Below are 27782 nucleotides of genomic sequence, written 5' to 3'. Positions count from 1 at the left end.
ATAGGAGAGAAAAAATAGGATATATAGGAGAGAAAAATTTAGGTAAGCAAAGCAGACAAGTCGTGGTGGTTTACAATGGTTACAAACAGTATCAGAAACTATCACATTTTTAAAGGTATGACAATCTGTAGTGAAATATTTGTATGTTGTTTGTTCACTAAATACTTAAGAAATTCCAGATAATATATGAAGCTAAGCTTCTAATATACCTAATATGATGATTTCCAGAGGACTGTTGTTTTGGAAAGAATTGCCACTTGTGGTAGGACAATGCTTCTGACTTTTCAAACATGCTGCCTATTTTGCTTTTGGTTACTTATTTTAGAACAGAACTAAGCCTGAACTCTGATGAGAAAAATTCCTTTAGTTTCTAGAGACAGACTATTACAAATGACTAGTAACAGCTGAAAGGACCAAAATATGCCATATGATAGTAACGTCTTCATTCTCTTAAATAAGTGTACACATTTAATTAAAATGACACACATATATTCTGCCAATTTCCTTAGCACAAATATATTTTACCACTATAGGATTTTTGCTCATGATTAAGTACAGTTCATATTTAATAAAGATGAAAGAGGTAAGCATATTCACTTAATCATCTTAAAAGCAGAATGTCATGCATGTACTAGATGTTTTTTAAAAGGGAGCCTTTCTTCAAGGTGGTATGAGGAATAAATTAAGAATAAGATTCCACGGTTGCTTTCTACCAATGCTGTGCCACAAATTTTGTTATAGGAGTTTTGGTAATTTAATCAAAGAAACCTTTCTTATGTCTCAAATTAAATCTTATAAAAATGGCAATTAAAGGTTGAAGTAAACTTTCCAAATATAAAACATAAATCTCTCCAGATTTATGTAAACTTTATTCTATTTGTATCCACATCCACACTTCCTACAAAATCTCTTTGCCACTCACTCTGGGATCACTGTCAGCAAGCACCTAATCTACATTTCTCACTATGCCTTGAGGAGCCATTGCTTGCCCACAAGAGTTGATTCCCATCGAGTATAAAAATTTTTCTCCAAACCTCAATTTTATCTTCCCATAGCTACATATTTCTAGTTGTATAGTATTTCCCCTTCTCGTACCCCACCCTAGGTTCTTCTCTCTTACACTTAAGCTCACTCATCTTAACAATGAAATTACAAGAATTTTAGAGTACAACAGATCTGGACTTACTATTTCTGTGACCCTGAGCAGGTTAATAAATCTCTCTAAGGCTCGATTTCCTCATCTACAAAACTAAAAAAAATTCACATTAAAAGATGTTGGGAGCTAAACATGCTAAAATTCATGGGCAAAAGTTTGAAATAGGATATTTACGTAGTCAGAAAGTATCTTCTCCTAATATACTTATTCATTAAAAAGAAAAAACAGTAATGTCACAATGGTGAAAAATGACAGACATCACCTTAACCCAGGGATCAATTTAGTGATGCTAAAATTAATGGATGAAATTGGATATTTGCATAGTCCCAAAGTATCTCCTCTAAGATATTTGTTAATTACAATGGGAAAGTAGTAACTTTACAGAGGATAAACCAGCAAACAACACCCTTAACCTAGTGATCAAGGTTAACATCACCAGCAATAAGATATTACGACATCGTGTACCTCCCTGATACGACGCACTGAAAAGGGCACATTGCTTCTGCGGTCTTCCTTCCCAAAATGCATAAGCTCAACTTGATCATGAGAAAACAAGACAAACTTAAATTGAGGGATTTTCCACAAAATGACTGACTGGTTCTCTTCAAAAGTATCAAAGTAATGACCAAGAAGGAAAGAGTGAGAAATTGTCCCAGAGTGAAAGAGACTAAGGAGACACAACAAAGAAATGCAACGTTCAAAAGAAAAAGGAAATCAGAGGAAAAACTGATGAGATCAGAATAAAGCCTGTAGTTCAGTTTTTGGTACTGTACCCATGTGAACTTCTGGTTTTGGTGATTATGCTTTGGCTACGTAAGACAATAACATTAGGGGAAGCTGAGTGAAGAATGAATTCTATACTATTTTTGCAATTTTTCTAAGACTAAGGTTATTTTAAAATAAAAAGTTAAAATGGTTGTTGAGAGGATGAAAGAGGATAAGGTAAGTGAAAGCACTTAATGCAATATTTAGTGCATATGAATAACAATAAATATTAATTTCTTTCCTCTAATGACTCTCATTTTAATATTCCCTAAAACTGTCACATCCTTAGGTTGCCCCAAAATCTCTAGAAAGGGCCTCAAGAGTTTTGAGTATTGAGAATTCAATTACAGTATCTAATAAGGGAGGAGAAAGATAAAAAGGGGGAGGAGAAGTATAAGTTCATATAATTGAACTATGAGCCATGTATATAGCTCTAAAGTGCTCATGAAATCTTAACTTCTCTATGCAGTAGGTACTATTATTATCCCTACGAGCCATGCATACAGCTCTAAAGTATTCATTAAATCTTAACTGCTCTAGACAGTAGGTACTTTTATAATAACCCATTTTACAGATGAAGAAACTGAATCATAGAGAGGTCAGTAACTTGCATAAGGTCACAAATGTAAGGAGTGGAGCCAGGACGAGCATTCACGAAGTCTGACACCAGGGGTCATAGTCTTAACCACTAGTCTATGCTATCTACTGATCATATTGCTTCTATGAATTCTGGCAATGTGCTTTTTGTTGTTGTTATCACAAAACTATAGCATGTTCATCCTAAATCATTTTTCTGCAACATTCACAAGTCATTTTGATCTTGTATTTAAGTTTGCTATTTTTTTCTTATTTATTTTGAGTTATATTTTATCCCAGTGAATTTCAATTTTTGAGTTTCAAGATATTTCTCACTTTCCAAGGTCATTTTGAAATCTAATCTCCTTTTCCAATATATTAGTATGTGAGAGACAAAGCAGTGCAGTTTATAGTGAAGAGTACTAGACATAGAGAGCTAAGCTCTGGTTTTGGCTCCATTATGTATATAACCTTGACCAAGATACATAGCCTATCTTTTATCTGTTGAACTGATATGCCAATAAATGCCCTATCGACTTCCCAAGGTTTGTGTGACCCTTAAATGTATTAATGATATGTTGGAAAAGATTTTATAAGCTGTGAAACATTTTATAAATGTAAAATTATGCTTTTATTGTCACTGGTGATTATGTATAACTTAAATTTAGCACTGTCTTCCAAATTAAAGAATATGTCCTCTTCATTCTATTTTTAACAAGCTGGTGATACAAATGTTAAACAATTCTGTCACAATCTACCTACTTCTACAGACAGCCAATTGTGGTGCTCCCACACATTTCTTCACCTCGCGATACCCTTTGCTGTTTTGTTTTCCAAATAGAAACTCCCATAATAGTTATGCTGTTCATACAATGTGTCAGTCACCAGCCTGATCTCATGCTCCCTCCTCACACATTCCATGCCAGTCACGTTGGCCTGCTGTCACTTCCTGGAGTACACGGTACATTATGTTCTTTCTTGTTTGGAAGCCTTTGTGCTCCTGTTCCCTCCGTTTGAAATTTGTTTCCCTGTTTGCCTGGCTTTTTTCTGTCATTACTAGATACTTGCATTTTTCAGGCTTTACTTTCTCAGAGTCATCCCATGGCCATCATACCTAAAATAGGAACCTTTCCCACATTCTCTTTCACAAAATACTCTCTAGTCATTTCCACTTTGTCTTCAGGTCCTATCAGCAGGGTAGGCACATAGTAAGTGCTCAGTAAATATTTGTTGAATAAATAAATGATTAAATGGAGAGAATTAGAAGACTATCTTATCTCTTTCCCTTAATCTATTTTAAAATTGTCCTCTTTGGGGGTCCTGGCACCTATAAAAGCAGCACTGTACTCTTTTAGCCAGCAGGACTTGATTTAGTGTCTTATTTGCAGAAACTCTGAGTGATCATTCATTGCATTCTTTATATTTGTGAAGAAGATAAGAACCTTAGAATCACTTTAGAGAATTCTGTGGGAATCAACACTTCTTTAATATTCTCTGTGGACTTTCTATCTGATGCCGCAATGGAATTTTCTCTTATGATATATATGTTCTGTATCTGTACATCCAATACAATAGTCATTAGCTACATGGGCTAGAGAGCACTCAAAATGTGCCTTGTCTGACTGAGGGACTGAATTTTAAATTTTAATTTTAGTTAATCTTAATTTAAATAGCTGCATGTAACTAGTGGATGCTATGTTAGCACAATTATGTATTTTTTTCTCTCAGCAGTATAAGATGATAGAGTCCTTGTTGGTCAGAGAAAGACTACAAGTCTGGGATCTTCTAGGTAGTCAGGGGCTATGGAGGAAATAGGAAGAGAGAAAAGGATTGTTTTGCTTCTTCTATGAAAAGAAATGTTATATCGTAGAAATTTAAGATAAAAAATTAAAATTTGTTGCTTGGAGTAAAACTGAATAAATACTCCAGTAGAGAAGATATGAATTCTCTTCATCATTTGGCATACAGCTGTTGCAGAGACAATGAAATATAGAGAGTATCTATATTTAGGTTTTAGAGGTATTGTCTTCACTTTATTTAATTTAAATCAATTTTCAATAGTTTTTAAAAGGCTTCATAATGAAACATGCTTTTAAGTACCTTATTTTTGTCTTAAAAATACAAACCTTTAATTGGTTCAGCTCAAGAAAAGGTAGATTTAAAAACACATAGCAGTCTGAACTGATTTTCCAGAATAATAAAAGGTCTTATGAAACTTTTTACTCCAAGAATTGTCATTTTAAATTCTTAGCAGGTCTGTCATTTAAATCAGGCACTATGCAATTTTCCATCACCTATAAAAAAAAAATCCTCTCTCTTCTGCTTTGTGCTCTGCCCAGCTCCAGTTTTTATCTCATTCTCCAGTGCCCTCCTAAGCTGCTGCTTCTCACTGAAAATTGTGCAATTCATTTTAAAGATTAAAGATTTTTTTTTAAAAATAAAGATTATCTAAAATTTGCAGAGAAGCTAACCATAATATCATAAACAATGCCACTGAGGATATTTCCTGATGAATAAACACTGGTTATTTTTAGAGGCATTTGGATTGGTCTGTCAGCAGACAGATCACTAGTGGCAATACTCAGTGGCTTTGGGAACTGATTGGGATTTATAATAGAAAATGAGGGTAGGAGCAGTGCTGGTGCAAAGGAAAAACTGCCCACCTTTCCTTTCTTTTAATCTTTTCATTTCTCTCTTCTCACTGATGCTCCAAATTTCAAGGCAAAATTAAAGTTTGGAGGGATAAAATGCAGATTTTTGTCTAGTTTGTCACAGTAGACTTGAGAGCATTAACACATTTCCCTACAGAAAACTGTTAAGATAAAGTGATTTATTCTTGTTTAATTCCTTAAGAATACCAAGTTCCAAACCTATGCTTTTTTATTTCTGTCTAACAGTCCAAGGAAATTTTAATGACATTTTAAAAACACTGAATTTCTCCAGATAGCGTTCCATACACAGAATTATATTCTATTTTTTTTCTTTTTTCTTTTTTTTTTTTTTTAGGCCCTGCCCCTCCTCGTTCCCCAAGATTATATTTTATTAACAATGCTTACTGAGGTTATCCCACTCATGGCTCATACATATTCTGCAATGCCTATAATGTTTTTGGGAACCCATGAAGGGACACATCAAGATACTAGGTGCCTTATCCAATCTAACAAATCACTGTCAATATCATTGACAGAGCAGTTTTGCTATGTCAGAAGATAATAAGGTATGTGATCATGATCATCATCATTTTGTTTATATGCTATAATCAATTATGGCAGATTTATGGCAAAAAGAAACAATTTTGGAATCACTAAGGAAGAACTAATGGAAAGGTTAATATAGTGCTGGTTAGTAGAAAATAGAAAAAGTAGTTTGTTGCTAAGACTGAATGTAAACCAGGCATATTCAAAGAAAGTAGCTCAAGGGGCAATAAAATTATGAATTAGTCAGGCTTAATAAACCATTTTTAAAAAAACTATTATTTAGATACTATAGGATCATGATTATTTGTTATACAACATGCTGTATTTCCAAGTACCTACAAAATTTATTTATAGAACCAAAATATATTTTTTATGGTAACACAGTAAACTGACAGGATACAAATTTATGTTCTATAAGCTTTTATCTGTGGAGATTTTGATGTATCAACAGAAAATATGAATTTTTAATATTAAAATCAGTAAAACTTTTAAAAATGACTGAAAATGATTCTCTCTCTATATATATATAAATTTTTTAAAACAGGGTCTCACTCTCTTGCCTAGGCTGGAGTGCAGTGGCATCATCATAGCTCACTGCAACCTCAAACTCCTGGGCTCAAGTGATCCTCCTGCCTCAGCCTCTCGAGTACCTGGGACTATAGGCATGTGCCACTACACCTGTTTTTTTTTTTGGGGGGGGGGGAAGATGTGGTCTCACTATATGGCTCAGGCTGGTCTCAAACTCCTGGCCTTAAGTAATCCTCTAACCTCGGCCTCCCAAAGTGTTAGGATTATAGGCATGAGTCACCTCGCCTGGCCTAACTTTTCATTATATTCTCACGATGAAAACATTTGATCTTTAAACTGAATATTCTCCTGATTACATTTTGTCATGTATATAGTTGCCAGTTTGGGAAATTACAAAGTGAAACAAATAAGGAAAAAAAAGAACCTTGTAAATCTTTTCTCTACATGTGACTCAACTCTGTATTCACCAGAATATGGTAAAACAAAAATGCAAACTTCTAAGAAACTATCACAGTTCCCAATAATTGAGTATTATGTGGCAGGGTTTCCTACCCTGAAATAGTTCTTTCATAGAATCTTGAGAGTCGAATAGTTATACCACATGCTCGCTGTCATCCTCTAGGAAGAGGAAGCTCTATCTCTGGTTTGTCAAGTCCTATGACGTGAATAACACACATGTGTATTACTTTGTTGCTCAATAATGCATCTGCCTTTACTACGTTTAAATACCAGTTTCATCACAAATTCATACAACACCTTTCTCTGAAGAGTTCAAAGTGAGCTTACTAATACTATCCAATCAATGTTCACAGCTTCTCTAGATGAAAGACAATTCTGAGAATGCAAATAAGGAGGGATTTCCTATATTCCACAGCTCTAGTTAAATTTTTAAAAACTACTATTCTACAACATTTTAAGTTGCTGTACAGAACAGAGCATTCCACATAGTTCTGGCTTAATAAATATCACAGTCATAAAAGCCTCATAAACTCAGTTAATTCTCTGTCACTTAACCTGGGTTCCTATTAGTGTTTTCTAACAATCAATTGGAAGATGGATACAATACAGAATAAAAAACCATGGTCTTGACTATTATCGCAATTTTGCCAACAACTACATGAGGTTTTGAATCTTGACAGGATAATACTTGTATCAGGAAAATAAAATCAGGACCCGGAAATTAAATCCATTATTGGTATTTTGTTTCAGAAAATTTATGTATATTTTATGCTATAAAGAAAAAAGAGGGGAAGAGAAGAGAAAATAGGTTCAAACAGGAAGTTTATATGAGCAGGATTTAAATTAATCAGTTCCTAACAACTGTTAAGTACAACCTTTTGGAAATTAATTTGCATAATGATAATCTACATGTGATAGGGTTGAAATTATTTAAACGACATTATATTTCATTATTTAGTCTTGCTCCACCACTGCTTTAGCAGTGAATCCTTATGAAATGTAATGCAGCTAATGAGGTAGCTTTTTAACTGAACAAACTGACAGGCCCCATATCTGCAGAGGCAGCTTGAAACCGTGCCCAACCTCTTGGCTTCCCAAGAGGCTTTTCAAAATTCAATAAATAACATCTGTAGGCGATGTTGGGTGCAGACCTAGCAGAGTGCGTCATAACACTGTGCTGGCAGAACAAAGAAACCATGACGACTGCCAAGTTTCCATGGCAACTGCTGCGAGGCTCTGAGAGTATAATAGCACATCAATCACTGTCCAAAAGAACTTCATTATCAGCTAGAAAAAACCTTTAGGATCTGTTTAGTGTGCAATTGTGGGTTAACTCACCTCAAAGCCTTGCTCTCTAGCAAAAGTGGCAGCTTCCTGAAATAAAAAAAAAAAGAACAGTTAATTATAAAGTGCTAGGTAATGAAGAAATAATCCATTTTTGAAACTCATTCAAATAGTCTTCTTTTTACACAATTATCTCAATATACCCACATAGTTCAATTTTTATTCTTACACCAATAAAGATTTCTTTCTTCCCTTGGAACAAGAAAAAAAAAAGGCAGCATAATGTCAACACACTTCACAAGTTGGAATAAAGATGTAGTGTATGTTTTTACTATAGCTGCCAGTGAGTTCAGGTGTTCTGACCTTAGGAAAGAAAGACAATCATTTGAAACCTAAGGAACATGCTGGTGGTTATGTTTTTAATTAAATTAAAAAATACCTCTCAGAAAGCTCTTCTGTAGAGAAGAATGTCTGCTAATAAACATATAGATTCAGAATAACCACCATTTTATAATCCTCATAATGAAATTTATTACATTCAAGGATCATCAATGGATGTTAAATTCATTGGGTGAAAGCATGATAGGGACCTGGGTATTTCCATGGAATCAAAGTATGACAGATTATATGCTGGTCACGGGGAGCAAAGCATAACTTTATAATGGAAGGATCAAGCTGTCATCACTTTAACCCAGTGATCTATGCTATCACTTATCATCACTAATAGTGGGATCACCAACTATTCTGTGCCTTCTGTTATGATGCTGTATGAAGTTCACAGCATCACCTATAAAGCATTCTAGCCAAAAAAAATTTAACATGAATTAATCAAAACTTTAGTCCAATATTAACTTGCGGTCTACAAGAAATACAGAAGATGGGAGAACACGTTAAAGGATACACTGAGAATGCTACTGGACAAATCCATAAGGTAGGACATTCTATAGGACAACTAGCTTAGTCTCTTTAACAAGTCAACGTCATGACATAGCAGTAAGGGGAAAATGACGTATGGACCTTAATTGGATTCTGTTTTGAACAAACCAGCTATAAAAGACATTTTGGGGCCAGCTGGAGAAATTTGAATATGAAATGAAAATTAGATAATATTAGGAATTATCAGTTTGAAAAGGAAAATGTCCTTAATTTTTAGAGATGTACCCTGAAGTATTTAGGGATGAAATGTCATGATATATGTAATTTACTTTAGAATGATTTAGGAAAAAAGTAAAGTGAAGCAAAAATGGAAAAATGTTAACGACTGTCGAATCTAGATATATGTGAGGGTTCAGTATCTCTACTTTTTTGTATGTTTGAAAATTTTCATAATGAAGAGTCAAAAAACCTCCAATTTCTCTTTAATAGAAGATGACAGGGTAACAAAAGTTGAACACTAAAAAACATACACAATTAAAAAATTTTTAATAGACAAAATTCTTCTAGATTTTAAATATCTGAAGGATACAGTCTGATAAACATTATTATACACCCTAATCCCCTTATAACAGGTTATCAAATGACAGAAACACATCTGTGTAACCAAATCCTTTCCTTTCCTTTGCTTTGTGCATATATTTTAATTTTAGGACTGAAAGAAAATAGAGGCAATATTACTTTTCAACTCCACTTCCCTCTTGAAAATGAAAAAAATTGCAGACAACTGTCAAGAGCCTCTACATCTTAACTTACATTCCTCCAAAATTATCTTTGCCAAGAGATATTAATAGAAGGATGGGATTTGAGCCTGAGTAGTGAGCAGATCCAACTCAACTAAAACGACTGCTGCACCAAACCATGTAAGGCAGAAAGTACAGTCAGTGTCTCCAGCACAAATTTGGGTATTATCTACATCTTGAAGAAAATACTGAGTACAAAAATATATGTATGCACTTATGGTCCAATATACTAATAACATATAGATTTAGAAAACCATCTTGAGAGTTTAGAAAGGTCAAAATGCATGATTACAGCTGAGTACTGAGGTTAACAGAAAGTGATAAGCTGAAAGTACAACTCCTTAGGCTATTCACTAGAGAAACAAAAGCCTGACCAAGTTAGTCTTAGGTGATCTAAACCAAAAACAAAACAAAACTTGATTTATGATCTTGACACTGGTGCAAGCAAGGTTAGCTTCTTGACAATTTACTTAGAGTAAAACTTTGTACATCACATAGTCAGTAATATTTGCTGGCCAGGATATTAAGGAAAAAGGATAAGGTTCAAAAGATATCAATGTAGTGCTTTCTAAGCTGTCATAATTAAGCAAGCCAATTCTTTTTTTTTTTTTTTTCTTTTGAGACAGAATCTTGCTCTATGGCCTGGGCTAGAGTGCCGTGGCGTCAGCCTAGCTCACAGCAACCTCAAACTCCTGGGCTCAAGCAATCCTTCTGCTTCAGCCTCCCAAGTAGCTGGGATTACAGGCATGCGCCACCATGCCCGGCTAATTTTTTCTACATATTTTTAGTTGTCCAGATAATTTATTTCTAATTTTAGTAGAGACGGGGTCTCACTCTTGCTCAGGCTGGTCTCGAACTCCTGAGCTCAAATAATCCACCCACCTCGGCCTCCCAGAGTGCTAGGATTACAGGCGTGAGCCACCATGCCCGGCCGCAAGCCAATTCTTATATGAAAAAGACAAAAGAAAAGCTCTGCTAGAACTACTTATTTATGTGGAACTTCATTGGAGGTATGAAAGAACCCCAGAGGAATGTAAGACAAAGTTAAACTGAAGCATCTGTAGGACTAAAATTGCAGCAAGACATAAATACTCAAAATTCACATGCAGTACTTAAATTATTTTTTCAATGTCCGGTTTTACTCATACAAATGTATAAGAAATTAACTCTGATCTGTTATAGTATAGAACTAATTGTAGGAAAACATATATATAAATGTCAAACCATTGTATTTTAATGGAACCAGGCCTTAGGCACTTCCATGTCTGTAAACTAACCCAAGCATCAACATATTTCTGACTGAGGAAGGATGTACTTATGAAAAGTCAACTCAATTTTCTATTTTAGTGCTGCCTCACACAGGTTTGCCGAGCTGTGCCCTATCACTAGAGAAGCTAAGCACTTGTTCTGTGGCTTAAAATGATCTTATCTTCTGACTTCCTCCCACCTTCTTTTGATCTTGGGCTGGTGCCCCAAGTCACTCCATTAGAGAAGGCAGCTGGCTCACATCACTGCAATCTTTCCCACAGCTAACCTCTGATCTGAAGGTGTTTGTAGATACAATGATGGAACAACATTTATTTTTCCCTCTCAGCAAAACAAAACAACACAGGGGAATAGTTTGACCCAGTAAGAATTTTAAGCAGCATTTTACTTGTCAGATTCACTGCATGAAGGGACAGAAAGAAAAGGCATTAGGTCAGAAAACAAGGAAGAAAGAATGGGCATAGATGGTGGGCAGAAGGGTAAGGCAGGTTCCAAATATCAGGGGTAATTCCAAGTGAACTGATCGCACTAAATTGAAAAGGACTTTTTAGTGTGCCTTCGCAGTAAAAGTGAGAAAAGAAAACAAGCAAGTCCCCATCTGTGCTGCCCCAGGGCGCCTCGTACTGAGTTTCACAAATCTAATGAAGCAGTCAGGTTAAAATCCAACCGCAGAGTGGATGTGACATGTGGAGAACAGCTCGGGTTAGAATGGAGAAGCAGGGCGGTTCCTAATGCAGGTGATTATCCATGTGATAATCATTATATTTACAGGCTTTCCATTTTAGATCTGACATCAAAAATCACAAAGGAGGAGGGATTAAGGAAATAAACAACCGACACAGAGGCTTTCCTGCTCCCCTGAGATTATAGCACTTTCATTCATGCATGACAAGCAACAAAAGCAAAAGCAAACAGGCCAGGAAAGAGTATTTCTGAGAAGGCTGGATTTCACATTAACACTCTTTCCATTTTGATAACTTTCACTATTATTCAGTTTCTCAGTCAGGTCACATTTTCAGAATCAGTTCTCATTGTTGTCTATGCTATAATACAGTATCATTTTTGGTTTACAATGAATGATACTCACATATGTCTTTTATAACAACAGAGTCATTTTTTCCTTCCTGGAATTGAGTGTTGTGAATAAAAGGACATATAATTAAAGCCTTAGACTCTCATCTGTACCATGCCACTTAGGTTTTACAGTAGGCTTGCTGCTTCACCAACTAAGCTAAAAGGGTGCTGGTAGGACAACCCCAAATATGATTTTTGAATGGAGGTTAAAAAAAAAGGCTGAAATTCATGGTTAATGAAAACTATGGAATACTTACATTAAGAGCTATTTAAAGGGATTAGCAAACCATTATTAAAAAGCACAATCCTCAAGATTATAAAGGAAAGGAAAGAGAAACTCAAATGTATGTTTGTGTGTATGAAAGACAACTATTTATTTCCTTTATATTCAAGTGACGAAAAAACTATTTCTTTGTATTTTGTCTGATAACACTCAAGTTCTTATTTATAAAGTAGAATTATCTGTAATCAATATTAAACTAAAACCGTAACTTGCCCATACTCCTAATTCAATTCCAATTATTTGTTACAGTTATATAGAAATACAATGATTTCTGTATATTTACAAGCCAAGGGGGAATGAGTCACCAGACCAGTTCCGCTTTTTCGCTTTCCTTGTCATCTCTCCATCCAACAAGATTTACTTCCTAAGTGTAATTTTAGATTACCTGCATCTGTCTAGAGGTATATCACCATTACAGCTGTTGCAGACTTTATAAAGGTATTAGACTTTGACACAATACTTGAAACAATAACACTGTAACTCATAAACAGTGTGGTATGAATGAGAGCCTAAGACAAGATGGTATCTCTCTCTCTTTATTTATATATGTAAAATAAAAATTCATATATTTGCATATAAATTTAGAGGTATAATGTTCTCTTTGAATGGCTTTAAATGCAACATAGTACTGGTCAGGAGGCAGTTATAGCCAATGGCAAGAGTACAGGGCTTAGAATCAAAAGTCTTACACTAAAGTCCCAGTTTTATAGCTTATTTGCTCTGTAATCTTGAGGAAGTTACTCATTACATCAGTTTCTTTATCAATAAAATTGGAGTTAACAATATCTATTTCATTGGATTGTTGCTAGGAATAAATGAAATATTTTATGTGAAACTGTAAAATCATTTTGTCTACTGAATTCAGGTTCTTGGTAAGATCTTGGGATAGTTTAAACAAATGAATGCCAGAGCATCCAAAGTACATCCAGTGATTTGTCCTACCTGTGGATTATATGTGTAGTAGGCAGTTTCCAAAATGGCTCCCAACGACCCCTGATCCTGATATTCAAACCCTTGTACGATCTCTTCCCCTTGAGTGTGGCCTGGACCTAGTGACTTGCTTCTAACAAATATATGACAAAAGCAATGGGATGCTTTGTTCATTCTCTTGATCCCAGTCTCCTCCCTCTGAGCCCTCACTCTAGGGGAAATAAGTTGCCGTGTTGTGAGGACCCACCTGGAGAGGCACATGGCCAACAACCAGTGAGAATTTGAAGCTTGTCAACAGACACAAAAGTGGGCTTGTAAGTGGATTCTCCCTCAGTTGAGCAGCAAGATGACTACAAAACTGGTTGACACCTTGATTAAAGTCTTATGAGAGACCCTGAGTCAGAAGCACCAAGCTAAGCAGTGCCTGGATTCCCCGGCCACATTTTAAACATGAGGAACCTAAACCTTAGAGAGGTCAAGTAACAAAAAAAATTTAGATAATTTCTCATTCAAATTATGTTAACAAAAATGTCAAAGCAAATGTGGTCAGTAGATCAATCACAGGGTGAGCAAATTCTGGAAAGAAAATTTAGATACGTGCTATCTAAATTTTTCATATAGCTGATTATAGTTAACCATTTCTTCAACACAGATTAATCGAGAGATGTTATCCTTCCCATGGAATTCATTTTTTGGCATCAAGTCTAGTTTCAATTTTTTAACGTCTTTTGTTATTTTCAAGAAGTGATTACCTTACTGAGACTAAAGTAAGATTTTTAAGTAGTGCTAAAATCCTCAGGTAAGAAAAATATTGAGTCAAAATCTAATACCACTGTGAGATCTGCAACAGCTGTAGCAGTGATATACCTCTAAGCCATGTTGAAATTTAACAATAAAGAACTACCTGCTATTTCTTTTCATACCATATATAACAAAGATTTATGTTGCTTAAGCCTCTAAATATTTTCTCATGCTGTCCTTCAGACTATGAATTACCTTTTCTTTATTCTATCTACAAAATCATTTATATATTTTCTTATGATATTGCATTAGTATTATACTATTTTACATTTTATAATATTTCTGTTAAGGAACAGTTTTAATTTGTAAATGTAGTAACTGAAGGCTGGAAAAAATTGTTAAGTAAAATGTGATCTGGGAATCTCTTTTTAAAATAAATTTCATTCACAAAAATATCTGTACTGGCTTTTCCAAGGAATATAGCATATAACTTTTTGGAGATTTTCAACCTGTGCTCTGACATTTATTACCATATGCTTCCTGTCTGCAGAATGCTGAATAAAAATATTATTTAACATTTATTGAGTGCCAAAAACTCTGTGGGGCAATGAATAGCTATAAAGACAGTCATGGCCTCTATCCAATAGGTTTATAATAAAAAGTAGATAGACAGTATATAAATTATACCTCAATAAACATGACTGAAAAAAACATTAGGCAGCCAAAACATAGGCCAAAAAAATAAGGTCTAGTTTATAAGAAGCTTAACTCTTTCACAAAGTGATTTATTAGCTGATTTGTCTTGTCTAGCAAGGAGAATTGTTTATTCCCACCTTTAAGCACATTTAATTGTGGTAACTAAAGAAAAAATTAAGTTAGAAAAAGTGCTTCATCAAAATTCAAGATTGATTAGCCACTTAGGCTAACTTCTAGAACAATCCAAGTTTTCAGTTATTAAAGAACAAGAATAGAAAAGATAACATAAAAAAATTCTCAGGATAGTAGTACTCTTATTAGGTATTTTATTTTTGTTTTTAATGAGATAGTAAGTGCTTGACATAAAGGAGATATCCAACAAATGTCAACTCTTTTCCTTTATCTCATTTGATCTCTACAAAAATCCTAAAAATTGGCATTCTTTTCATTTTCCAGATGAAAATTTGAAGGCTCAGAAAGATTAGAGTATGTTCAAGACCATATAGCATAATAGGTAATTGTTATAGCTGGCATTTCGATTTGAGGCTTTCTGAATGGTCTGTGATGGTCTGCTACTGATGAACTCTTTCAGGTTTATATGTCTGAAAAAATCTTTATTCTGCTTTTGTTTTTCAAAGATATTTTCACCGGGCATAGAATTCTAGGTTGATCATTTTTCTTTCTGTGCTCCAAGGTCCAGCTTGCATTGTTTCTGATGTAAGTTTGCTGTCACTCTTATCTTTGTTCCTTTGTATGTAATGTGTCTTCTTAAAGACTTTTTTTTCTTTATCGCCGATTTTATACAATTTGATTATGATATGCCTTGGTGTAGTTTTTGTTTGTTTGTTTCTTTTGCTTCTGGTTTGTTGAGCTCCTTGGATTTGTGAATTTATGGTTTTCATCAAATTGGGAAAATTTTCAGCCTTTATTTCTTCAAATATTTTTTGTCTCCCTCCCCAACCCTAGACTCCAAATATGTATATGATGAGATCACTTGAAGTTGTCCCACAGCTCACAGCTACATTGCTTGTTTTTCTAGTCGTTTTCTCTTGCAGTGTTTTATTTTGAATAGCTTCTATTGCTATGTCTTCAAGATCATTAATCTTTTCTTCTGCAGTGTCACATCTCATCCAGTGTATTTTTCATCTCATGTATGGTATTTTTCATCACTAGAAGTCAGATCTTTTTTATATTTTCCGTGACTCTCTTTAACAGGCACATGCTTTTTTTTTTTTACCTTCTTGAAATATAGAATATATTCAGAAATGCTGTTTTAATGTCTTGTCAACTAATCCTAATACCTGCATCACTTCTGAATCCATTTCTATTAACTATATTAACTAATGTTTCTCCTCATTAGGGGTTGTACTCTGCTGCTTCTTTGGATGAAAGGTAATTTTTATTTACTTATTTATTTATATTTACAGATGGGTCTCACACCATGTTGCCTGGGCTGGCCTCAAACTCTCTGGCTCAAGCTATCCTCCTACCTCAGACTCCCAAGTAGCTGGGACCACTGGTGCATGCCACTCATTTATTTTTTTAAAAGTGGCTTTCTCACTAAATGAATGGTAATTTTTGATTAGCTGCCTGACATTATGAATGTTTATGTTTTTAGGTGTTGGATATTTTATTTTTCGTCTGCAATTCAGTTAGGTTACATGAAAACAGTTTGATTCTTTCCATGCTTATTTTTAAGCTTTGCTAGGTGAGATAAGAGCAGCTTTTAATCTAGAGCTAATCTGGTCCCCTACTGACATATATCCTTTTCAGTACTAAACAGGATGTCCCATATATTAGAGATTTTTCTGCTCTGGCTATTGGGGACATAAACAATTATCAGTTTTATGTGAGTTCAGGGAATGTGCTGCCTGTTCCTTTCGAGTGGTTGTATCCCTGGCCTTTAGTAGTTTCCTCACATACTTATGCTGATCAGTACTCAGCTGAACAATCAAGGGGAACCCTCTGCAGATATCCAGTGTGTGTACTCTCCGTGTGGCTCTCTCTTCTCTGGCATTCTCTCTTGCAAATTCTACCCACCTGACCTCCCCCAATTCTCAGCTCTGTCTCAATTCAGTTGGAACGCTGGGTTCTGTTAGGGATCTCCTTCCTGCATTGCAGACTGGAAACTATCCAGGCAGAATGCTATGGCAATTGTAGGGATTCCTCATTTGTTTTCTTTCTCTCAGGGATCACTGTCCAGTGTTGTCTAATGTCTAAAAACTGCTGTTCTGTATAGCTTGTATGGTTTCTGCATTGTTTAAGGAAGGAGGATAAGTTTGGCCCCTCTTACTTCATGACTTTCAACACAGTGCGTGGATCTATCTTAAAGTGTAGATCCTAAAGGATCCTGGTATATAAATAAGCCTGTAATCTACCTAATTTATTGGTTTAACACACTGACTGCCACAGGAGAAAAAAATTTTTTTTTCTTGGGGCCATGATGTTTTATTACAAAAACAGAATAAAAACTTCGAAAACAAAATGATCCTTTCTAATTTAATGAAAAATTTGCTTTTTAAATTGTTTTCTGTGTTCTTTTCAATAAAAAAGTAATATAAAAACTTGAAAATTCGTAGGGTAAAAAGTAATGTAGCTTGAAAAATAGCTCATAAGAATAAAGTGTTTTTCTTGACATGTCAGGCTTAAATGTAATGTAAAGGTGAACATAAATATAAAAATGGAATTTATTGACTTCTATTCATTTAATCCACATTTTTAGGATTAAATTGTCAATATTAATTGTACCAATAAGAATGTGAACAAGTAAGATTTTCATGAAAGAACTGCAGGGTTTTGCCCAGGGGGCCACCCATCGTGTAACATGTATGCTACAGCACGGCAACATGACTTGCCTGCACACCAAGTGGCTCCCAAGATAAAGAGACGTGTGAGTTATAGATGCTCCATGAGGCCCCGGGTTCAAAACTATCGTGAGTTAAATACAACTCACATGGTAGTTAATGTGTTTAAAAGCTTATCTATCAGGTCACAGACATGACAGATTGACTGATATATTAAATGTCGCATACACTACTCTTTACATCTCATTGTACAAAGCACACAGTTCCTGCTGCACTAAACCATAAACATTCTACTTCACCAGTAATCTACATTTGAAACCGTCTGAAGAAAATACTCTACTCAGTTCTGAACCCTCCTTTACTTTACATATTCTATATTGTTGTAATTTTCTTGCTTTTTGTCTTACTAACAAGAAAGCTCCACATAGCTAACACAATCTTTACATTGTTTTTTCCTAGTCCTCTCTTGCAACCAATAGAGAGCCTTCTAATCAATATACTATGCCAGGGTCAGCAATCTACAGCATGCAGGATGAATTCAGCCTGTCACTTGTTTTTATAAAGTTTTACTGAAACACAGCAAATGACTATTTGTTTACATATTATCCATGGTCGTTTTTATGCTACCACAGCAGAGCTGAAATAATTGAATAGTTTGACAGAGACCATCCTACCTGGACTATTACAAAAAAAGCTTGTGATCCCTGCATTATGCTATAATTAGGATATTAGTAAGTTTCTAAATAGACTTTTTTCTTCTTTATTGAGTTACTATGAATAACTGAAGGCTATATAGAGAGCAGGCTCCAGCCTGCTAACCTTAAGATAACTGAAGTGTGCATCTTTTGACAGGCTTTATTTCCTTCCTTCACCAGCAAAACAATCTAAAGACCAAATCACATATGTTAATAAAAAAGCAGTAAAAGACAAGTTAAATAACCAATTCTTATAAGTTTAGATACTAGTTTATGCAGGACAATGAGAAAGATTTCACTGCTCAATGTTTAAAATCAGATTAAAAGAGGAAGAGAAGACCTCAGATGGGAAGAGACAGCATCCTTGTTAAGTGCCTTCCTAGTATTTCCTTTCAGTTCAAATGTGCACCAGTGTCCTTGTATTTTCCACATCCCATGACCCTTCCCAAGTTGTGAAGGTATGATAATCATTGCTACTATAAACTATCCAGGGATACTCTAATAGCCCTAACTTATTCTTGTCTGGAAGTTTTACAAATTTAACTCCTAGAATGTAAGGTAAAAACAAAATGGAAACAAATAATATATAAAACACAGAAATGGACAAGTATATAGGGTATAGTTTTGGGTTCTTTAAAATCTACTATGAGTAAAGTGGTAAGGTGTGAGATGTGGTAGTTAACATGGATTTTAAAGACAGAGCACTAGTTTCGAGTTATTTTGACTAGAACATATCACAAAAACTCCACTATTCTTTGGGTCTTTGGTTTTTTGAGGGAGAAGAGAGAATAGAATTAGGAATCCCAGTAATATTTACAGTCTAAAGAGTACTGGATTAAATAAGAAAGAAATTTGTAGTACTACATTGTAATTTATTAACAAAATGTAAAAACAGAGAAGCTTCTGGTTTCCTACCCTCAGTGAAAAATAAAGGTAATTTCTCCCACGGTCGGAATTTTTACATATGGATAACATATACAATCCAAATATTACCAATAACCACTGTATTATTTTCTTCTTTCTTGCCAGCTGACTCACAGTAATTATGTACAGAGTGTATTATAATGCTGCTGTCTTAAAAACAAATTCAATATAGGAGTTCAAGACCAGCCTGAACGACATAGTGAGAACCTGTTTCTACAAAAAATAAAAAAAATTAGCCAGGCATGGTGGTGTGCTTGCAGTCCCAGCTACTCAGGAGGCTGAGACAGCAATTTTAGGGTGCTGTGTGCTACGATGATGCCACCGAACACTAGCCTGGGTGACAGAGCAAGAGCCTATCTCCAAAAAAAAGAAAAAAGAAAAAGGAGAGAGAAAAATCTAATGTGCATGCAAAAGAAATTGGCCAAATGTATAGGTTAAACTATTTTAAAAGTCACAGAAAAATGACAGAAAACACTCAGGAGAGTGCATAGTAGGTGGTCAATAAATGTTAAATTGAAAGCATGACTCACCTATCCTTGCTATATAGAAAAAAAACAGGTTTTAAGAGGCACTGAATATTCTGCATTTGATAATAAAATAGGAGCCAATCATCTTAGTCTACAGAATGGAATCAAGAAATATATCTTTCTACCTCACAGACCCTCTTGCTGGAATCTGAGATAACACATTATCCAACCATAGTGCTTGCTTGTAGTATTTTGTAGTCTCTATGATAAAGGATGAGTTTTGCTTTGGTATTAATACATTGGGAATTAAAGGTAGTACAGCATGGAGTTAGTTACAAAGTATTGGAATTTTTATTGTACTGAACATTATAAAATGATCGGGCTAACAGATGAGATATAGGATTATTTTTGTTAAGAACCATTTTGATTTATTGTATATAGTATTACAAATTCCAGCTACACCTATCTCAGAAACTGTTTTCTCATAGGTCACCAATCTCAGCCCTTCTTCTTAACCTTTTGAATAGGACTTGATTCCTTTTTCCCAGGGAAGAAAAATTTCTGCACAGTTTAACATTTGGGAATATTTATTTTAAGAAATAAAATGAATACTCATTTCCCTTTATTCTTTCAGAGTTTTAATTTCAACTCTCCTCCAAATTTCTTTGTATCTCTAATTACTCTTCATTTCCTGGGTAAATATTTTCCCTCCTTCAATTCTTTGGTCAATTTTCCTCACTTATTCCTGCACATTTTAGTTCTCTCATTTGGATCTCCCAACTCCACTGGATAATTTAATAGGTGAAAAATGAGACTTTATTGGTGTTTTAGAGTTTGAATTTTCCCAACCTTTCCTAGGAACTCTCTTCCCTATTTTTCTGTTGCATATCTTGTTTCTCTTCTCTCTCACCTTTCTGTTGCTTGTCTTCTTCTTCATTTGCTTAACTCCCTCCCTAAATGTAGTCTTTCTCTAGAAATTCATTTCTCAACCTTCTAATCTTTTCTGTCTTTACTATTTTGGGGAGTAATTTTCTTTATTCCTTCCATTTGACATCATCAGGAGATATCCTGTCTCACTTCCTGAGTCTTTTTGACACCTTCTTTCTCTTTGCATCTGACAAGTTCCAAGTTCTGCCAAGTCCATTTTATAAGCATAAGACTTATAATATCTACACCCTTGTTTCCAATCCTTCCGACTCAAATCTAGGTCAATCTTATACTAATTCTTGCAGAGATTACTGCTATAGTCTCTTAACCAGTCTCTAGTACCTGTCTCACCCAGTTTGAATGCATCCTTGCATACAATCATTAGATTTATCTTCCTGAATATCGACTCTGATTATCCTTTGCGTAAGAAGCCACCTACTGCTTCCTGATAAAAGTCCCAGTTCCATAGTCTGACTTTCAAAGGTCCTTCACAATGTGCCCCTACTTTTCCTTTCTAGCCTGATCTTTCACTATTCTCTTATACATGCACCAGATGCCACTCAAACTAGAATACTTGCTATTCTCTGAACATGCCCCAGGCTTTTTTGCCTTTGTGTTACCTTGCTCATGTAGGCACTAAATGAATTAGAATACCTTCAACCACTCTTGTCAGAATCCTACCCATCCCTCCAGGGTTAGTTCAGCCATCTTTTGCTTAATGGAAGCCTTTTTGAATTGTTCATGGTCTCTCTTCTCTACCTGCAGAAGGGGCTTTCTGCACTGTACAAGAATTTTGCTGAAGTTGTGAAGGCTTCTCTTATGGCAATAATGTGCAGACTAGAAACATACTTATTTATATAGATAGCTTATCTTCCCTACTGGATTATACATTCTTAGTACAGAAACCCTTTTTCACTTTGTATACTGAAAGTATCTAACATATTGCTCTGTACAGAATAGATAATAAATCCTTATTGATTTACCAAATGATAAGGATAAAGCACTCACCTATATTAAGCAAAGAAGAAAAGAGAAGCCCTCAAATACTTCTGCATTAGATTGACATTGACTTGATTTCTTGTGGTTCATACTTTATTTTGGGATCAGTGTTGAATGACTTTAGTGCTCTGAATATATTCTTCTATTGTGCTATTTCTTATGTTGAATTATAATTTATTTATAATGTTTTCTCCCTTAGTTTATCAGCTTCTTGAGGTTAAAGTTTTGCATCACATCTTAAAAGCGTGCCTCATACATAGTATGAATTAACTGTGCATTGGAATGAGTTAAGTTGATTAATTTAATAGAATCTTTACTAAAAAACGTAAAAAAAAAAATCTATCCATATGCATTGAGATTTTCAAGAATGGTAGCTAAGATTTGGCTAAAAACTTGGGAAACTGCTGGTCTGATATGTTCCTTGAGAGTATTTACACAATCCATATTTTATGCCTATCTGCAGTTGTCCTGTTCTGGGAAGTTACCCTAAAGGATTTTGGCATTTGTCTCATTTCCAATATCACACAAAAAATCAGGGAAATAGATTTTCCCAGAAGAGTATTTTACCCTGAATTTTTTATTATAACTATAGTGTCAAAGATGCATGCAGTCCAGACATTATTGGCAGATATAGGATATCAAAGAGTACATATAGCAGAATAATAAGGATAAATGCTAAACGATTTGCTATAAAAGTAACAAGATTAGCAGAAAACAAAAGTAACTAAACAAAAACCATAAAACAACACCCTACATACAGACAAAATAACAGAGATAAATATTAAATAAGTCCTGATTTAGTCTGAGTACTTGGTAAGTTATCAACAGAGAGCAATTTTATGACAAGCTACTATTTTATTTTGCTGACATGCAATTTAATTAGAAAGTTTACAGCATATGCGATAGAAACATAAGTCCCAATGAGCTTATAACCAGCAATAACCTGCTAAGGTACACTTTCACAACTTTAAAACGATACTTTTTTTAAATCTAGTAAATAAATGCTAATATAGGTCCTATGTAATCTGTCATTTTTTACTGCCAGTGCACACATCATCATCATAGACAGCACCACATGTGTAGCTCAAGATGCACTGCTTAATTTTCTTGTTTCAAAAGAAGGGATTATACACCATACATTGATCTTGTTAAGTGTTCCAAGGACAAGACCTGATTCAGATAGTGAACACCTTGGAAATAGAAGCTAGGGACTTTTATGGTAACAATCCTAAAAATCATTTTTGAATGGAATGATCTGAGTTACATCTCTAATTAACATGAACTGCACCTCATAAACAAGGAAAATCAATTCTTGATTAGCCAGAGCAGATTAGAGATGATTTAGACACAACAGGGGCCCGAGATGTGCTCACCAACCCAGCTTATCCCGGTAATTAGGCAGTATTGGGTTAGTAGCAGCAGCACCGAAGGAAAGGAGCCTGGATTTAGGACTGGGCTGCTGCAGAGAAGGGCTCCATTTCTCCCATCTCCACTTCAAACAGAATAACTCACTAAATCTCTAAACATGGTTAATCTTCACCTGGACAACCAATACTTAACAGTGGTTTTGTTATTATAGAGATTTTGAGTTGTTAGAACTTTTCTTTCTCCTCCTACATTTTTATCCTCTGCTAATCAATAGGTGATAAAAATCTGTATTTATTATTCCGAAGGAATGGGAGTCTCGAGAAAGCAATGGTCCATTCTTAGGAAGAAAACAATAAATCATGTATGTGAGAGATGCCAACAGTCTCAAGGTCTGTTCTAGCCAAGATTTTCAGAAGCATCCTAAATCCTTGAGTGTTTTGTTGGCACAGCATCTGAAAATATAGCTGCCACAGAAAATGGCATAACTTTCTATGTAATTGTGTAAGAAAATATGTACTCTCATTAGTACCCGCAAAGCAAAATATATACACTATATGTTTTGTAGTTATTGTTTAAATTGTGAGATTTGGTAACGAGGCTAGATTTGGAGCAGGCGTTTAATAGTTGAATATCTCCAGTTTCCATGTGACCACTGTGACAATGTTAGACATTATTTAGTGTTTGATAGGCACAGGTAGTATAGGATTTCTCTTGGTTGTGATAACAGGGGCAGATTTTTTATTATCTGATGTAGAATAAAGGAGAATAGCAATAACTGTCTTCCATCTGCATCAAGAATTTTAATAACCAAAAAACATACTAGATGCTATTTATTTCTACAGTTATATGGCACTCTGCTAGGCTCATTTGATTAAATAGAAATAAGGCAAAAGAATTAAGATGAAAGCAAAATTTAAAATTAGAATATAGTACATTCCAATTGAAATTAGAAGAAGAGAGAACAAAAGAAAGAAATGGCTTAAGTTTAGACCTAAGTCTAGAAAGATGGGTGAAATTTTAGGTGAAGGTGTTATGTAAGGAAGGATACAGTGATATGGAAAATGTGAGTTGTACCCTGAGAATAGCAAGAGGTCCAGTTTGGCTGGATCATAAAAGATGAGCAGAAGAGTGGAAAGCACTAAGATTTGAAAGGTAGACTTAGTCTGTAATGGGTTAAGAGGCTGTATTTAATTCATTTAACTATGTGGTAGATAGACAGAAGGGATGAGAGATATTAAGGTTTTTGAGTAAGTAACATCATTAGGATTACACTGTAGAAAGATTAATTTATCAAGCAGAAGTATGGAGACTCAATGTTAAAAGGCAAGACAATAGGTGAAAATCCTTAGATGGTAGGTCAAAAAACAGATGATAAACACAAAATATTTTAATTCAAATAGTGAAGCACAGAAATAACGAATTCCAAGATATAAAGAATATAATGAACTTCAGGCAAACCATCAGTTTGCTTTTCATGTTCATAAAATAATGGTATAAAAAGAAAGAGTTCTGGACTTGGAATCAAGAAACTTGGATTCCAGTTCTTCCTTTGCCTCTTACTTTATCCCTAGTATGACTTTGGGCAAGATATTAATAGAAACTCTCTTTCTCAGATCCCTCATCTCAAAAATGAGAGGCTTATAACACTTTCTAAAGTCCTTTCTTATCTGTAAAGTCAATGAGTGACTAAAAAAAAAAAAAAAAAAAAAATTAAAAAGTCCTTTCTAACTCTAAAATTCAATGACCACACAAATAATTTCTTGGGAGGTCCCTGGCAACCACAGACAGACTACTATTAGGGAAGGTCCCTTAAGCAAAAAGTCTGGAGATTCTATTAAGAAATGACTGGCCTAGGTCAGTGAGCAGATTTAAATACCTGCCATTTTTCTACTGCTGATACCTTTCTGTAAAAGGTAAAGCATCTTTTTAAAAGGCCATGGGAAAAGATTAATTACTTCTTTCTAGAAGCCAAAATTCAAGTAACCTTTCTCTTCATTCATAGATACTTAAACTCTTGCCAAGAAAAACAAATTGTAAAATATAGAAGTTGGAAAATATGAATCATCACTAGTATTAAAACCTACATTTAATAATTATGTTGCGTTTTCAAACTACTGCTGAATCCCATTACATTTAAACACACATTCAGTAAGAATTCTTGATTTTATAAATGGCATTTAAATGTATTCAGAAGTAGAAACAAAAACCATCTGATAGAGATGTGATTGTGGTTAGAATGAAAAGGAGAAAATAAAGACATAAGGAGGCCAGAAGGTGAAGGAGAGGAAGAACAAAGAAACAGGCTGAGAGTGAATGAACCACAGTAATGATTCTGTGGCTAAAGTGAGGAGGCAAATGCTCATAAATTTATTTTTCATCTTGTGCATTTTTGTATTTGATGGGATTCTGTTTTTTTTTTTTAATTTAATTTTACAGAATCAAAGAGTCTAACAGTATATCTTGAATCTTGTTAGATACAGTATGTCCTCATAATGTATACATTGTTTCTTGTACAATGATATGAAATAATATGGGAAATATTCATGATAAATTATTAAGTGAACAGTACAAGTTAAAAACAATAGTTTCATATTTTTTCCCCACCCCCCCTTTCCCGAGTCAGCATTGATGGGATTCTGAATTAATACTACAATAAAAGATGAGGCACCTGTCACCTGACAGGCAGGAATTGTTTCAGCAGAACTTTGTGCCACGCTCTCCAGGAATTTTAGAACATATGGAAATATGCACCACATGACTAAAAACAACAATTTGGCCATTATACTACAACCAATTTGGATTTATTTAACTGCCTTTTAAGAATTTTATTCTATCTTACTTTTAATCATATTCATTAATCTGAAACATAGAATGGCAAGTGGGCTCTTATCACATCCTCTACTTCCTAAAACAAGGTTTATGCTTTTTTATTGCTATGACAACTTGCTTAAAAATCATCAGTATCATAGGTAGCAATCTAGAATTGTTAAAATCTTTAAGTTCCTCATTTAGTTGTCAGGGGAGAAGTTATGCAAATATTGTTTCATCAACTCAACAAGTACATGTTAAGGGTATAGTAATGGTTCAGGAGTAATGTTTTGGAGCTAGGCTGAATTCTAAGACTTGTAATTTGACTCTCTGTGCTGCAAACTCCTCTTTTCTGAATGCTCTTTACTTTCACCTTAACTTTTGGCTCCCAGAGCTTTAAAATCATCCTTTAAATAATTTAGAGTCCCACAAACACTGTATCCCCTTTTCTCCTTGTTATTAATACTTAGCAATTTTCTCAGGCCCTTAGGCACAGAATAGGGAAGGAAAAGAGTAAAAAGTCCCTCTGGAGGGGCCAACGGAAAATATCCAACATAGGAAGCTACTGAAGCTACTAGCCTTGGCCAAGAAGCTCACGTCCTAAGAAGCAGCAGAGCCACTGAACTCTAGGGGATCACATGGTTTAACAGCGGGCATCTCAGTATAGCCAATGTGGACAGAAGATACCAGGGGGATGGGGGAAGGGGAGATTAATTTCCTGAAAGTTTTTCTTTGTGTGAGATTCTTGGGTAGTGAAGAAAAGCACCTCAAAAATGACTTATATTTAATTTTCCATGAAAGGAATTTAAAATATTTCATTTAAGGAAAATAAAATCAATGTGAATTTTTTTTGCACATGTAAAATCAAGAAGAACACAAACACAAAAAAGCCAATTTCCAATACAAAATAATGTATATATGGCCAAGTGTATGATAGTATAGCATACAAGTGTTGAGAAATATATACTAAAATGTTGAGAAAATTAGAAGAATTTTTAAAAAATGGAATAGAGTTAGGAAAGATATGTTGAGAAAAAGCATTTCTGTGTTGGACCTTGAAAGAGAATTCTGGGAGGAAAAACAGAGTAAAAGCTTAAAAACAAAATGTATTACAGGATGCTAAGAAATCACAGGACTGGGGCTCACGGGCCATCAAAGAGAACAGATGAAATACCATTAGTTTTCATGGGTGTGAGAAGGTTTCCAGGTTTTGAAAATTAAAAGTAGAATGTAATAGAGTGCTTTCTTTTTTCAAGTGGCCTTCCTCCAAATCTTGATGGGCACATTTGATTTAAATGGTCTCTCTGGGAGATTTCTGAGATTCTGGCTTTTGACTCTAAGCAAAGAACTGTTAGAAGCCAAAGATGTAGACAGCAGAGAGATGCTTGGGGAAACTGTAAGTGAAACAGGTTGTTTTCTAGACGTGCTTGTTGGGAGATCATTACACAACAGTATCCACTAGCACAGTGGCTTTTAAGATTTATGACAGCAATCAAGATAAAATATTAGTTTGCAACTTGCCATACTCAGACATATGTATATGTACATTTATATAATGTATATTCTTATATTTTGAAATTCTATTTCATTAAAATATGCTAATTTTGTTACCTAAAGTAAAACTAAGAATATTCTTTACAAAATAACACGGCCATTTGGAACTCAGACTTATGAAAGTTCCTTGAGGGACTTTTATAATGACTAGAACACAGTAAATGCTCAATATGTCAATCTATCCTTTCACTTAGCAAGCATCCACTATGTGCCAGTACTGAAGAGATTATTTGATCTGAGATTTGGAGGTGTGGATAAAGAAGGAATCTCAGAGAATATTTAAGTTGAGACTTAAAGAATGAGTAAGAGTTAGGTTGGTGAATAACACTGAATATAGGGTAAAAATAGGTCAAGGCAGAGGGAAGAACATGTGCAAAGCGTCTGAGGGGACAGGAGAAAGAGCTCAATTGTTTTAAAAACTGAAAGCAGCTGGGCCTGGTAGTACACATCTGTAGTTCCAGCTACTCATGAGGCTGAGGTGGGAGGATCACTTGAGCCCAGGAGTTCAAGGCTGCAGTGCACCATAAACACACTTGAGAATAGCCACTCTGCTCCAGCCTGGGCAACATAGTGAGATCCCATCTCTAAAAAAAATAAAACAAAAA

At 34.8% G+C, this 27782-nt stretch overlaps 1 protein-coding gene across 6 annotated transcripts in view; it reads right to left on the bottom strand.

Annotated features, from left to right (window-relative positions):
* The window catches only part of ADK (adenosine kinase), a 519965-nt gene that overhangs the window by 99897 nt on the left and 392286 nt on the right, over window positions 1-27782 (bottom strand). For all 6 annotated transcript variants that reach the window (XM_069461107.1, XM_069461112.1, XM_069461110.1 and 3 more), the window contains one exon: window positions 8020-8055. In XM_069461107.1, the coding sequence (XP_069317208.1) occupies window positions 8020-8055 (36 nt within the window). The remainder of the gene's footprint in view (window positions 1-8019; window positions 8056-27782) is intronic.

Source organism: Eulemur rufifrons, chromosome 28, assembly GCF_041146395.1.
Source record: "Eulemur rufifrons isolate Redbay chromosome 28, OSU_ERuf_1, whole genome shotgun sequence".
NCBI lineage: Eukaryota > Metazoa > Chordata > Mammalia > Primates > Lemuridae > Eulemur > Eulemur rufifrons.
This window is presented reverse-complemented; position numbering and strand designations above follow the sequence as displayed.